General features: G+C 43.5%; 1 protein-coding gene across 3 annotated transcripts in view; it reads right to left on the bottom strand.

Annotated features, from left to right (window-relative positions):
- Nucleotides 1-15,960, bottom strand: part of HECTD4 (HECT domain E3 ubiquitin protein ligase 4) — a 352,187-nt gene that overhangs the window by 231,664 nt on the left and 104,563 nt on the right. For all 3 annotated transcript variants that reach the window (XM_073562745.1, XM_073562806.1, XM_073562884.1), the window contains exons 10-16: nt 11,029-11,142; nt 10,656-10,796; nt 10,228-10,460; nt 3,350-3,495; nt 2,480-2,550; nt 1,401-1,506; nt 491-611 (exon numbers count right to left, since the gene is read on the bottom strand). In XM_073562745.1, the coding sequence (XP_073418846.1) occupies nt 491-611; nt 1,401-1,506; nt 2,480-2,550; nt 3,350-3,495; nt 10,228-10,460; nt 10,656-10,796; nt 11,029-11,142 (932 nt within the window). The remainder of the gene's footprint in view (nt 1-490; nt 612-1,400; nt 1,507-2,479; nt 2,551-3,349; nt 3,496-10,227; nt 10,461-10,655; nt 10,797-11,028; nt 11,143-15,960) is intronic.

Genomic DNA, 15,960 nt, shown 5'->3' with positions numbered 1-15,960 from the left:
AATGAAAGATATTAAGTCAGCCAACTGATCTAGTTAGTGGCTAGTTCAATCATGTATGTTCGATAAAAGTCTTTTGGGACTGAAACGTCATCTTGTCCACTATAGCCCTATACTTTGGATGATAACAATAAAATATTCTCTATCTAAAGAGGGACAGATTCATTCTATATTTTGATTTACAGAGTGGGACAATATCCGAACACTACATACCCTAGAAGTGCAGCGCTTCCACAAATATATGACTGAAAGCCGACGGCTGTCGGGAGCAATACAGATAATTTTCTCCCGGTAGCCATTTTTTCAGTAAGGTGACCGGACAGCATTATAGCACTATTAACCTGTAGACTAACCCTATATCTGCAAGTTAATAGAGTTAGGGGACATGACAGGCTCCCTTTATCCTACTATGAAAAGTAATCGACAAGGAAGCAACAGTATGAAGAAATAGGAAGCACAGAACACGAAGTTACATAGTGGACACTGGTCTTACAGGCACGGTTGATAAGAGTCTTTGGAATTCTTCTTTAGACACAGTTTGGCACTTGGTGATGAGAACACAAGATTCACGAACAACAATCTTCAAAATATAGTGCAATAATTCATCATTTAGCCTAAAAGAAATATAAAACAAAAAAACTGGATGCAGCAAAATACCCCACACAGTATACTTAAATGAAGTAATGCTACTCATATAATAACAAACAATTTAATAACGAAAAATCCTCGCTGTTCTCAAGAAAGGAGGGAATTCTGCTGCCTGCTTCTTGCTGCCAGTTCCCGCTGCTGTCTATCCTCCTCCTAGACAAGCAGAACATTCATGGTTCCAAATAACAGGATTAAATTATTTCTCAGGTTTTTATGGTTGCATGTATTCCTAGTACATATAAGTTTTAAGACCTTTCGTAATGTATATGCAAAAAAAAAAAAAACACCTTTGAAGAATGTTATGATATTTTTTTTTATTGCTCAGTTTTCAAGTTTATTTTGGACATAATAAAATTTCCCATTACAGAGAAACAGCTCCATGCCACTCCACACAACACTGTCTATGCCACGTAGACATACACTGAATATGGGATATCCTGGTCAAAAACTGATGCTTCTATTCACCACGTAGTACTCATGAAGCAGAGAGTAGCCTTAAACTGAAAAGGCAGAAATAGTAATAAACCATTTCTGTCTTCTCCTTAAAGACCACGGACGTCTCACAGCCAAGCCAAAGGAACAACCAAAAGGACTACTAAAATGTGTACACTTAATCTGTATAAATAATACACACAACAGATGGATGGTTAGATATGTAGAAATACCAAACAACTTTCTACAAGTCTAATTTGGTAATTCTGCTCACTTGGTTCTTTAAAATGACTTTCCTTCTGTAATAGCCAAGCAAAATATACCTGTAATGCTCATCTTCATCACTCCCAAACCGGTTATTCTGGAGCTGTTCAGTCAAGTTTGTCAAAATAACATCTCGGAGTTGGGAAAGCCCAGAATTCCGGTCACCTGTAAAGAAATCAAGTAATACAACTACTGTTATTTTGCCCATATGTTATATTAAACATGTTCTGTTTCTCGTTTCACATTTTTTCTTTTTATATATCCACTAGTTGAAGAGCCCGGCGTTGAGCGGGCATAGTAACTAACTGCTGTCCCGCTCTCTCCCTCCGCAGCTCCGCTAACTCCCTCCGAAGCCCAGCTCTCCACCCGCCGGTCCCGCATTCTCCCTCCACAGCCCAGCTTTCCATCCACTGTCACGCTTTCTCCTTCCGCAGCCCCACTCTCCAATCAAGTCCCACATTCTCCCTCAACAGCCCCGATCTTCCTCAGCAGCCCCTGTCTCCACTGGCGGTCCCACTCTCTCCCTCCGCAACCCCGCTCTGCACTGGCCGTCCTGCTCTCTCCCACATTGCCCCTGTCTCCACTGGCCATCCCGCTCTCACCCTCAGCAGCCAGCTCTCCACCCAAGTCCTGCTCTCTCCCTTAACAGCCCTTCTCTCCACCCGCCATCACGCTGTCTCCTTCCACAGTCCCGCTCTCCACCCGTCATCCTGCTCTCTCCCTCTACAGCCCCGATCTCCATGCACCGTCCCGCTCTCCCTCCACAGCCCCGCTCTCCATCTGCCAGTGGGTAGGGTTATGTGGAGTGGGCGTGGCTTGATACATACACATTATATATAAAATATAATATAATATATAGAGAGAGAGATTAGACTTCTTTTTTATGAGGTTGGTGGGAAATGGTGAAATGAGACAGGCAAATGCAACCAAACTGACATAACATATCAGGAATCGTATGACAGCCTTTTTTTAATAAAATATCTGCATTTTTCCAAGTGCAGGACAGGATCCCGGTGTAAGTGGACATAATTTTCTTATCTGTCCAAAAAAAAATAAATCTATTTTTTCACAACTAATAACACATTACAATCTAAATAAATGCCGTATGATTGATCGTGTCACTTAAAAGCATTCTTACCTTCTGTTAAAATCAACTTGAGTAAGTTATTGATTTCCATCTCTCCTGGGTTTAAAATGTTTAAGCCGAAGCTGCAGCAACAACAAATTCAAGGTCAAGATAAACTAACATCAGAGGACATCCATTAATTGAGACACACACTGCAGTCATATAATTTACCATAACTGATGTTGCAAATCTCCATGCACAGCAACTGGGTGGAAAATAGGGTTGTAAATCTGCCATTATTCATCTTTTATTGTGCAGATGAATACGCAGTTTGTGAAGGCTAAATAGGCTTACTGGACAATAAATGGATTGTTTATGTGGTATTCTGCTCTATGGGGTAATACCTCATTCTGATTGTCACATACTGATTACTAGCACCCTACATGGCACGATTGTTAACCTGGACATAAATATTGGGCAATGTGTGGCTTTCCTGGTAGGACAATTAACACAACCACGCTGGTTAGCGTCAGTGCCATTTATTTTGCAGTTTTGTTGCCAATTCAGACATGAAATTATAGTTAAAGCTTTCAATAAGTTTGCAGTTTTGCAACAAAAAATGAAGATTAGATTGACTGCAATTAGACAGACTTTTTCTTTGTGCACACATCACTTTCCAAACCATCATGAAAAAGGTCATGTAGGCCTTGTGCCAATGAAATATCTGGTTATTTCCTTTTATATATTGTGCATTGTCAATATATTGTGGGGAAAAAAATAATTTATCCTTTATGTTAATACAGCAATAAATGGGAAAGAAGATGAAATGTGCAGTGAAAAAAATAGAAACGAGTGATATTACAGCTAGGATTTTGCACAACAAACCTCTTATCCAGTCAACTAAATGGTTGTATATGCTGTGATCAAGCCACAATGACCTACCTAATAGCCAGACAGACCTCCTTCTGGATTTCAGGGCAGATTTGGTCCTTTGGTGCCATAAGCAGCTGCCATAACAACAATCCAGCCCTTCGGATTGTATCTCGGTTTCTCTCAGTTTGAGGGTTAAGGAAAAATTTGAACACAACCTGAAAACACAGTATTGCTCGACTTTAGCATTCATTTTGTTGGTAAATTTCAGCCTCTACCACACAGTTTTAATGATCACAAAAAGACACCCAAATCATTTGCATGATTGAAATCAATGTCAAGAGAGATCAAAAAGTGCATTGAATATTCATTTCTCTTAAGTAGCGGAACACGTGACCGCCGGCAGCAGCAGGATGCCGGTGGCTGACACTGCGCGCTACTGAGCAGCAATGAATACTCACTGTTCTATGTACGCACATTCCTGGCAAGTATTCCCGACAGCTGTGCTCTGCTTGTGAGCAGCACATGATGTCCCTGCCATGCACTGCTTACAAGCATAAAGCAGATGCTGGCATTGGAACAAGACACTGCGAGGGAGCGCATGAAGGTAAGTGTAATGGTTTGTTTTTCTTAATGTTTTCTGATGTGGTTGTGCATACCAGGATGTGGGTGGGGGCCACTTATACCAAGATACTATTATTAAAAATAAATTTATATTCATTGCCCTCCACGCAGATGGGCCTGGAATGCAGTGAATATTCATTTCTCTTTAGCAGCGGGAACAGGAGTTAGCCGCAGCCGCCGGCTCCAGCCTCCTGTGACCCGCTGCTCCGCCGCTTCCGCTCCCCCACCTCAGCCAGAGCGATTACATCCGGACTATAAGATGCACCCCCCATTTTCCTTCACATTTTTTGGGGAAAAAAGTGCGTCTTATAGTCCGAAAAATACGGTAACCCCCTTTCGTACGTCCTAACCCCTCCTAATAATCCCTTTACCACCTGTGCTGCTTCTATGAACGCTTCTCTGAGTGGGTCACATAACCATGTGTTATCATGTAGCCACTGCTTTCTGCTCAGTTACTTCCAATTTGAGCTCTGGAATTAGACAAAATGATAAGAGGCCGTCACTGATTGGGTCGGAGTGGCCTGTCAATGAGGAGTCTGAGTAGACATCCGCAGATCACTGACCTCAGCCATTTACAGATCCAGTCAATACTTGTCATTACAAAAGATATCATAGCGCTTATCAGCAGAATGGGGCCAGTGTTCCAAAGTGTTGGGCAGGATCTGTGCAGAGGACAGTGAGGTCTGTGATCAGAGATTACGTGCTCATACTCCTGTCAATCATTTACAGGCAGCTTTGCACCCATCAGTGACTGCCTTCTGTCATTTTGTCAGATTTTGGTGCTCAGATCGGAAGTAACAGAACAGTTATGTTCCCATACAGAGATGCAAAGGTAATAAAAGAACATTAGAAAAGTTAATGTTAAGAAGAGTTAGGACTTATGAAAAAGGGTAAAATAGTAGTGGAAAACCCCTTTAAATGGACCCTGTCAGCACAGAACGACTGTTCAAACTAAGTACAGGCACTGGGTGCTTCACAACGGAGCCGATCATTTAGATACACCTTCCCATCTGCTTGGTTTCCCAAAATCTGTACCCAGGCTGTGGAGTTGGAGTCGGAGTCAGTGTCCATTTTGGTGGCATCTGTGGAAAATGAACTAATTCCTAAACTACATAATAAATTGGCTATAGTAGTACAATGCAGGATGTGCTGTACATTTTTTCATAAGTATTTTGGAAAGTTATGAAATGTCCTATAAATGTCTCTTCTGTTCCTGATCGGAGGATCTCAGCTTGTAGTTGAGATAAATCTGTGCTGCACTTCATGCACATGCTCACTAGTGAGGCAGTGCTGGGGAGTCAGAGGCAGGGAAATTGAAGCGTTGGGAGTCGGAGGTTGGGCTTACCGACCCCACAGCCCTGATCTCTATGTCACTTTCTTTGATTGACAGCTCTGTCTTCAGAGAGCGAGAGATGGGCAGAGATAGATGGAATTGGAAACCAAGCAGGTGGGAAGTTGTACCTTATATAATCGAGTATAAGTCGACCAGAGTATATATATACACACACTGAGGCACTTAATTTTGCCACGAAAAACTGTGTAAACTTATTGACTCGAGCATAAGCCGGGTATGCATAGTCCCCTCATCCCTATCCTGGTATGCTTGGTTCCTCATCTCTGTCCTTGTATGCATGGCTCCCCCAACCCTGTCCTTGTATGAATGGCTCCTTATCCCCTATCCTTGTATGCATGGCTGCTTATTCCCCATATCCTTGTATGCATGGCTCCTTATCCTTGTAAGCATGGTTCCTCATCCCCTATCCTTGTATGCATGGTTCCTCATCCCCTATCCTTGTATGCATGGTTCCTCATCCCCTATCCTTGTATGCATGGTTCCTCATCCCCTATCCTTGTATGCATGGTTCCTCATCCCCTATCCTTGTATGCATGGTTCCTCATCCCCTATCCTTGTATGCATGGTTACTACAGTGGGGCAAAAAAGTATTTAGTCAGTCAGCAATAGTGCAAGTTCCACCACTTAAAAAGATGAGAGGCGTCTGTAATTTACATCATAGGTAGACCTCAACTATGGGAGACAAACTGAGAAAAAAAAATCCAGAAAATCACAGTCTGTTTTTTTTTCATTTTATTTGCATATTATGGTGGAAAATAAGTATTTGGTCAGAAACAAAATTTCATCTCAATACTTTGTGATATATCCTTTGTTGGCAATGACAGAGGTCAAACGTTTTCTGTAAGTCTTCACAAGGTTGCCACACACTGTTGTTGGTATGTTGGCCCATTCCTCCATGCAGATCTCCTCTAGAGCAGTGATGTTTTTGGCTTTTTGCTTGGCAACACGGACTTTCAACTCCCTCCAAAGGTTTTCTATAGGGTTGAGATCTGGAGACTGGCTAGGCCACTCCAGGACCTTGAAATGCTTCTTACGAAGCCACTCCTTCGTTGCCCTGGCGGTGTGCTTTGGATCATTGTCATGTTGAAAGACCCAGCCACGTTTCATATTCAATGCCCTTGCTGATGGAATGAGGTTTGCACTCAAAATCTCACGATACATGGCCCCATTCATTCTTTCATGTACCCGGATCAGTCGTCCTGGCCCCTTTGCAGAGAAACAGCCCCAAAGCATGATGTTTCTACCACCATGCTTTACAGTAGGTATGGTGTTTGATGGATGCAACTCAGTATTCTTTTTCCTCCAAACACGACAAGTTGTGTTTCTACCAAACAGTTCCAGTTTGGTTTCATCAGACCATAGGACATTCTCCCAAAACTCCTCTGGATCATCCAAATGCTCTCTAGCAAACTTCAGACGGGCCCGGACATGTACAGGCTTAAGCAGTGGGACACGTCTGGCACTGCAGGATCTGAGTCCATGGTGGCGTAGTGTGTTACTTATGGTAGGCCTTGTTACATTGGTCCCAGCTCTCTGCAGTTCATTCACTAGGTCCCCCCGCGTGGTTCTGGGATTTTTGCTCACCGTTCTTGTGATCATTCTGACCCCACGGGGGTGGGATTTTGCGTGGAGCACCAGATCAAGGGAGATTATCAGTGGTCTTGTATGTCTTCCATTTTCTAATTATTGCTCCCACAGTTGATTTCTTCACTCCAAGCTGGTTGGCTATTGCAGATTCAGTCTTCCCAGCCTGGTGCAGGGCTACAATTTTGTTTCTGGTGTCCTTTGACAGCTCTTTGGTCTTCACCATAGTGGAGTTTGGAGTCAGACTGTTTGAGGGTGTGCACAGGTGTCTTTTTATACTGATAACAAGTTTAAACAGGTGCCATTACTACAGGTAATGAGTGGAGGAAAGAGGAGACTCTTAAAGAAGAAGTTACAGGTCTGTGAGAGCCAGAAATCTTGATTGCTTGTTTCTGACCAAATACTTATTTTCCACCATAATATGCAAATAAAATGAAAAAAAAACAGACAATGTGATTTTCTGGATTTTTTTTTCTCAGTTTGTCTCCCATAGTTGAGGTCTACCTATGATGTAAATTACAGACGCCTCTCATCTTTTTAAGTGGTGGAACTTGCACTATTCCTGACTGACTAAATACTTTTTTGCCCCACTGTATATCTAAAAATATATATATTATATATGTATATATATATATATATATGTATATATATATGTATATATATATATATATATATATATATATATACACATACACACTCACTGGCCACTTTATTAGGTACACCTGTCCAACTGTGTGTTAAGACTTAATTTCTAATCAGCCAATCACATGGCGGCAACTCAGTGCATTTAGGCATGTAGACATGGTCAAGACAATCTCCTGCAGTTCAAACCGAGCATCAGTATGGGGAAGAAAGGTGATTTGAGTGCCTTTGAACGTGGCATGATTGTTGGTGCCAGAAGGGCTGGTCTGAGTATTTCAGAAACTGCTGATCTACTGGGATTTTCACGCACAACCATCTCTAGGGTTTACAGAGAATGGTCCGAAAAAGAAAAAAAATCCAGTGAGCGGCAGTTCTGTGGCCGGAAATGCCTTGTTGATGCCAGAGGTCAGAGGAGAATGGGCATACTGGTTCGAGCTGATAGAAAGGCAACAGTGACTCAAATTGCCACCCGTTACAACCAAGGTAGGCAGAAGAGCATCTCTGAACGCACAGTGCGTCGAACTTTGAGGCAGATGGGCTACAGCAGCAGAAGACCACACTGGGTACCACTCCTCTCAGCTAAGAACAGGAAACTGAGGCTACAATTTGCACAAGCTCATCGAAATTGGACAGTAGAAGATTGGAAAAACGTTGCCTGGTCTGATGAGTCTCGATTTCTGCTGCGACATTCGGATGGTAGGGTCAGAATTTGGCGTAAACAACATGAAAGCATGGATCCATCCAGCCTTGTATCAACGGTTCAGGCTGGTGGTGGTGGTGTCATGGTGTGGGGAATTTTTTCTTGGCACTCTTTGGGCCCCTTGGTACCAATTGAGCATCGTTGCAACGCCACAGCCTACCTGAGTATTGTTGCTGACCATGTCCATCCCTTTATGACCACAATGTACCCAACATCTGATGGCTACTTTCAGCAGGATAATGCGCCATGTCATAAAGCTCGAATCATCTCAGATTGGTTTCTTGACCATGACAATGAGTTCACTGTACTCAAATGGCCTCCTCAGTCACCAGATCTCAATCCAACAGAGCATCTTTGGGATGTGGTGGAACGGGAGATTCGCATCAGGGATGTGCAGCCGACAAATCTGCGCCAACTGTGTGATGCCATCATGTCAATATGGTCCAAAATCTCTGAGGAATGCTTCCAGCACCTTGTTGAATCTCTGCCACGAAGAATTGAGGCAGTTCTGAAGGCAAAAGGGGGTCCAACCCGTTACTAGCATGGTGTACCTAATAAAGTGGCCAGTGAGTGTATATATATATATATATATATATATATATATATATATATATATATACACACACACACACACACACATCCTACTTACATTCCTGGGCGCCCTCGCTGCATCTTGTTCCAGCGCCAGCAGATCTTCCAGCCGAGTGATTCACTCCACGCCTATGGGAGTGGAGAGGCATGAATATTCATTACCTTAATGAGCGGGGCCACGTGATCGCTCGGCCGGAAGAAATGCTGGCGCTGCAACAAACGAGATGCAGCGAGGGAGCGCAGAAAGGTAAGTAGGATGTGTGCTGGAAGACGGCGGCTGTGACTGTAACTGTGCACGCTATAAGAGAAATGAATATTCACTGCCAGGGGAGCGCCTTCTGCCTCCTGTCACCCCGTTCCTCCGCCGCTCCCCCTCCCCATCTTTCTGGGACAATGACTCGTGTATAAGCCGAGGGGGGGGCGTTTTCAGCACAAAATAATGTACTGAAAAACTCTGCTAATACACGAGTATATACGGTATATAAATGATTGATCTCGCTGTGAAGCACCTGTACTTGGTTTGCGCAGTCATTCTGTGCAGACAGTCCCTTTAAAGGTTCATGACAACGATAACCTAATGAGCCAAAAAAGGGCTGGAGAAAAATCACTTGGTTCTGTGGAGTTGTAGGATGCCAATGGGTTTGCCAGACTGCAGTTCTGAAATGATCATGTTTCTTGTTCATGTTATACATTGTGTAATGACTGCACAAGATCAGAAAGTGATTTAATGTTTTATTAAATAGATTTTTTTCCCGTTGAGAATCTCGCCATTCCTCCTGAATATTTAGAAATAAATTGACATGCGGAAGCTTTCATTCCCTTTGTCAAAACGGCATGCCACTACAGTCTGTATTTTATTCATTTTTATTACTGATATAACACCTACCCCTTATAGACTATACACAGGTTCACAACCATTTTTTTTTTTTTTTGCAGATCAATTTTCCACCCAAAAGACAAAAAAAAAAAAAAGAGAGAGAAAAAAAAGAATGAATGTCTGTTTTTGATCAGACCTGCAAAACAAACTTGCCCATTCAAATGCAAGGCTCCATGAAACAAAACAGATAGGACTTGTATGAAATCAATGCATCAGCTGAGCGTTGTACGTCTTCTACTGTCTCTTGAGTAGTAGATGTTTTAAAAACATTTATTTGTACGTATGAGAAGGATGGATGTCACCTTGATGGTTAAATTAAAAAAAAAAAAAAAGACGTATGGACCACAATGATAAGATACTACTGGATAACATGCAAAAAACAAAAAGACATATATGGATGAAGAGGAAAAGAACTACAGAAGGCATTAAAATGATTAGCTTGTGACTATCCAACTATAGAAGTATTTCCACAGATCATGCCAGTATACATGGGCATCCTTTAGATGGTCATTAATATCTTTTTCCCCCAATATGTTTTTTCTGCAACATCCAAAAAGAAAACTAATAAACCAAAGTACCTGAAACACCACAAGAATGCAGCGGATGATACATTTATCGCCATTGACCATGGCTTTCTCCATGATATCACATATGCTGCTTAGATGATGTGATTCAATTGGATGCTGCTTTCCGAGGAAGGTTGTGATTGGTAGACTGCTGCTGTTAGTCAGTAGGTTGAGCTGGTGAATGCACATAGCCCCTACATGATGAAGTAATTGGTTTATAACCTCATTCGTGGTCACAGCCTCTCCTGCAGAATATATGAAAGAGCATTAGGATGCTGTCAGACGACTGTAGAAATGGGACAGAGATTGGCTGGCGGGTCTCCTCATTTGCAAGAATGAGTCAATGATCCCACCAGAAAATATTGTGGAAAATAAACTTTTCTTAATTAGTCATATGCACTAGGAAATTGTAGACTATCAGAAAAAGACCAAAAAACTACCTTTGGGGTCAGCAATGACATGTGTGACTCCGAGTCTCTGACACACAACATGGAAAGCCTGGTTTCCGGGGTTACACCATTGGTCAATGTAGTCGTTAGAGCAGGTCCAGATCATATTATTCATAGTATCGTAACAAGCGCCTACAAGAACACAGGAATCTGGATTACTTCATTGTCACAAAACCCTCACAAACGTACCAACCATATAAGACTACATTTCACAGCATGCCTTGGCTGGTCAAAAAATTGGAGAGAAACCAACAACAACATGAACCTAAGAAATGGAGCTTAGTTTATGCTAATTTTATGTAACAAATCATTCTGCTTAGGCGCTTGCTATATTGGAGGTAGAAGTGTAGCTTTTAGCTCTTACCAAGTCCCGTTACTAGTGCCCCACGGCCCAGGGAGCTGCCAGCAGCGTCAATCAGGTCAGCCCTGTTTGTGAACTGTCCATCAGAAATGTTAAACACCAGACTGGAAGCCAGTACTGAAAGAATACAGACCGCTATGAAACCGACAAGGCAATCTTCAGTAACAATATATATAACATACACACATGTATTATAGACCCTAAGCACACAATTATACATTACAATGAGAACGATGGCAGCAGTGGGAGTCTGACATGGAGACACGATTAGCTTAGTGCAAGAAACCTTATTAATATTACTTACACTCCCTCATCTCCTTTTAATTGTGCGCTCTGAAATCCACGGTCTGTATGTAACAAGCTTCCTTTCCTGCACAACTACTTTCTGAACAACTCTCTTAATCTGTTGGCCCTCACTGAGACCTGGATCCATTACTCTGACACTGTCTCCCCTGCTGCCTTCTCCCATGGTGGCTTACAATTCTCCCATTCCCCGAGACCCACAAACAGACTTGGTGGTGGTGTCGGCATACTCCTGTCCCCACAATGCACTTTCCAGGTCATCCCCCCGGCTCCATCACTGTCATTCCCTTCTTTTGAGGTCCACAGCATCAGCCGCTTCCATCCCCTCTCCCTCAGAGTAGAGGTCATATATTGGCCCCCTGGCTCACCCACCCAATTCCTTGACCACTTCTCAGCCTGGCTGCCACATTTCATGTCCTCAGTACTCCCAACCCTTATCCTGGGAGACTTCAACATCCCCTTTAACAGCCCCACTTCCACAGCTGCATCCCAGCTTCTATCACTAACCACTTCTCTCGGCCTTTCACAGCGCTCGTCCTCCAAGACACACAAAGACGGTGACACCCTTGACCTGTTCTTTGTCCGGCTCTGTTCAATCTCCTACCTAGATAACTCACCACTTCCCCTCTCTGGCCACAACATTCTCTCCTTCACACTCACAAATCCTCACCCATCCCAGCACACTCCTACCTACCACACATTCAGAAATCTACAAGCCAATAACCCTCATACACTTGCAGACTCCCTATACTTATCATTGTCCCCAATCACCTCTTTTTCCTGTCCTGATCTGGCTGTACATCACTACAACAACACTCTTAGAAGCACCCTTGACCAAGTAGCTCCCCTCACCCGCAAAACCTCCAAGCACAGAGTAAAACAGCCCTGGCTCCCATCGCAAACTCGACTTCTCCAGCGATGCTCTAGGAGTGCTGAACGCTAATGGAGGAAAACTCGCACACCAGAAGACTTCATCCACTTCAAATTCATGTTAAGAACCTATAATTCTGCCCTTCCCCTTGCAAAACAGACCTACTTCACCACCCTGATCTCCTTACTATCCAACAACCCCAAGAAACTTTTTGATATCTTTCACTCACTCCTCAGGCCGAAAGCACAAGTCCCTATCACAGACATATGTGCTGATGACCTGGCCTCCCAATTTATAGAGAAAATAGATAATATCCGTCAGGAAATCCGCTCACAGCCTCCAAGTGCAGTGACTCCCATCCCTCCCTGCATTTCCCCTGGCTCACTCTCCACATTTGATCCAATCACAGAAGAAGAAGTCTCCAGGCTCCTCTCTTCTTCTCGTCTGATTACATGCACTACTGACCCCATTCCCTCACATCTCCTCCAATCTCTCTCTCCAGTCGTCACAACTCGCCTAACTACAATCAATATCTCCCTCTCCTCTGGCATTTTCCCCTCCTCCTTCAAACACTATCATTATTCCATTATTAAAGAAACCCACTCTCGACCCATCCTACACAAACAACTACAGACCAGTCTTCAATCTCCCTTCATCTCTAAACTCTTGAAGAGACTGGTTTACTTCCACCTTACTCATTACCTCTCCACTCACTCCCTCCTAGACCCATCACAGTCCGGTTTCCGCCCCCTACATTCGACAGAAAGTGCACTCATCAAAATGACCAATGACCTTCTGACAGCAACATGTAACGGTGACCACTCTCTGCTCATTCTCTTCGACCTTTCTGCAGCTTTTGACACTTGAACACGATCTTCTACTCTCTAGGCTCCAGTCACTAGGCATTAAGGACACTGCTCTTTCCTGGTTCTCTTCCTATCTTTCTGACTGCTCCTTCAGTGTTTTGTTTGCTGGCGCCACTTCATCTCCCCTTCCTCTCACTGTTGGGGTACCTCAGGGCTCAGTCCTTGGCCCCCTTCTCTTCTCTCTACACGGCCCCAATTGGACAGACCATCAGGAGATTTGGCTTTCAGTACCATTTTTATGCTGATGACACACAACTATACACATCATCCCCTGACCTTACTCCCGCTGTACTACAGAACGCCAGTGACTGTCTGTCCGCAGTCTCCAACACCATGTCCGCTCTCTATCTGAAGCTCAACCTTTCCAAAACTTAACTACCTCTACTTCCGCCGTCTACCAACCTCCCTAAATATGACATTTCCCTCTCCGTGGGTGGCACCATAATAACACCTCGGCAGCAGGCACGCTGTCTGGGTGTTATGTTTGATACCAATCTCTCCTTCACATCCCATATACAATCTCTTGCCGGCTCTTGCCGCTTACACCTAAAGAACATCTCTAGAATCCGCCCTTTTCTCACCGTGGAAACAACTAAAACCCTCACTGTCTCCTTGATCCACTCCTGTCTGTACTACTGTAATGCTCTATTAATTGTCTTCCCCATGACTCCACTTTCCCACTCCAGTCCATCCTTAATGCTGCAGCCAGGGTTATCCATCTGGCTAATTGTTACTCGGACGCGTCCGCTCTTCGCTAGTCATTACACTGGCTGCCCATTCATTATAGGATCCAATTCAAAGTACTTGTTCTCACCCACAAAGCTCTCCAAAGTGAAGCACCCCATTATATCTCCTCCCTCATTTCTGTCTATCAGCCTAACCGACCGCTGCGCTCTGCAAACGACTTTCGACTAACCTCTACACTCATCCGTACCTCCCATTCCCGACTCTTCTCCCGCGCTACACCAATCCTCTGGAATGCTCTACCCCAAGAAATTAGGACCAGCCACAATTTGCACAGTTTTAGGCGCTCCCTCAAAACACATTTTTTCAGTGCAGCCCATCACGTTCCCTAAATATAAAAAGAGAGAAGCCAGCGCTGCCGATGGTCAGATCGCATAACATGAAGTGCAATGCACATATTGACATCTAACTGTAATCAAAATGAGACATTTGGCAAAATATTGATCAATACATTGAGCCGCCCCGCCGCGCTAAGGCAATCTCATGTGGGGGGTCCTACTCTACATTGCGCTGGCTTCTCTCTTTTTATATTTGCATATTGCGTCGTGGCTGACCACCACTGTTGCCGTGTGCGCTGGGTTATGTTCGCCATTTTTGCTGTATTCATTGTGATGGATCTAGGCTGCTGTGCACACACACAGCAGCCCCGCCCTGCCCCAGGCTTTATAATTTGTACAAAAGTGTGTGAGCCTGCATCGCCCTTCAACTGTGTTTGCTGGTTGGGCAGTGTGTGGAGGTTTAACCTGAGATGTCTGTGTTCAGCCCTGGTTGGCCTTTATCTGCACTTGTTTCATCTGGCTGCACGGGAGCGATTCAGACATGTCTCAGGTACATTTGCAATAGATATGGTCTTGCTTTTAAAATATCCAGGAGGCCGTAATAGCACAGTGAGTAATAAAAAATGTAGAGTAGGACCCCTCCACATGAGATTGCCTTGGCGCGGCGGGGTGGCTCAATGTATTGATCAATATTTTGCCAAATGTCTCATTTTGATTACAGTTAGATGTCAATATGAGCATTGCCGATGGTCAGATCGCATAACATGAAGTGCAATGCACATATTGACATCTAACTGTAATCAAAATGAGACATTTGGCAAAATATTGATCAATACATTGAGCCACCCCGCCGCGCTAAGGCAATCTCATGTGGGGGGTCCTACTCTACATTGCGCTGGCTTCTCTCTTTTTATATTTGCATATTGCATCGTGGCTGACCACCACTGTTGCCGTGCACGCTGGGTTATGTTCGCCATTTTTGCTGTATTCATTGTGATGGATAGCTAACCTAAATGAATTCAAGTCTCCAGGTCCAGATGAATTACACCCCAGAGTACTGAAGGAGATAGCAGAAGAAATTTTTGAACCCCTCTCCATAATATTTGAAAATTCTTGGAGAACAGGAGAAGTCCCAGAAGACTGGAGAAGAGCAAATGTTGTTCCTATCTTCAAAAAGGGGAAGAAGGTGGACCCAGGCAACTATAGGCCGGTGAGTCTGACTTCTATACCAGGAAAGATCTTTGAACAAATTATTAAACAACATGTATGTCAGTACCTGGATAAGAATGAAGTGATTAAACAGAGTCAGCATGGGTTTGTAACTAATAAGTCATGTCAGACTAACTTAATTTCCTTCTATGACGGAATCACTGATTGGGTGGATCAAGGAAATGCTGTAGATATAGTATATCTTGACTTCAGCAAAGCATTTGACAAAGTATCTCATACAATCCTTATTGAAAAAATGACTAAGTTTGGAATGGACAGGGCAACTGTTAGGTGGATTCATAATTGGCTTAGTGATCGGACCCAAAGAGTGGTCGTAAATGGCTGCAAATCCAGTTGGAAGAATGTCTCAAGTGGGGTACCACAGGGCTCTGTCCTGGGCCCTGTATTGTTCAACATCTTTATCAACGATTTAGATGAAGGAATTGAGGGTAAACTGATTAAATTTGCTGAGGACACAAAGCTAGGAGGGATAGCTAATACTAGAGAAGAGAGAGGATTCAAAAAGATATAAATAAACTGGAGAAGTGGGCAGCAACTAACAGAATGGTTTTTAACAGGGAAAAATGCAAAGTATTACATCTGGGCAATAAAAATGAAAAAAGCATATACAGAATGGGAGGAATAGGCCTAAGCAACAGCACAT

The sequence above is a fragment of the Dendrobates tinctorius genome, unplaced genomic scaffold, assembly GCF_039654945.1.
Source record: "Dendrobates tinctorius isolate UK_male_01 unplaced genomic scaffold, ASM3965494v1 ptg000003l, whole genome shotgun sequence".
In the NCBI taxonomy this organism is placed as follows: domain Eukaryota; kingdom Metazoa; phylum Chordata; class Amphibia; order Anura; family Dendrobatidae; genus Dendrobates; species Dendrobates tinctorius.
Note: the sequence above shows the minus strand (reverse complement) of the source record. Positions and strands in the feature narration are given on the sequence as shown.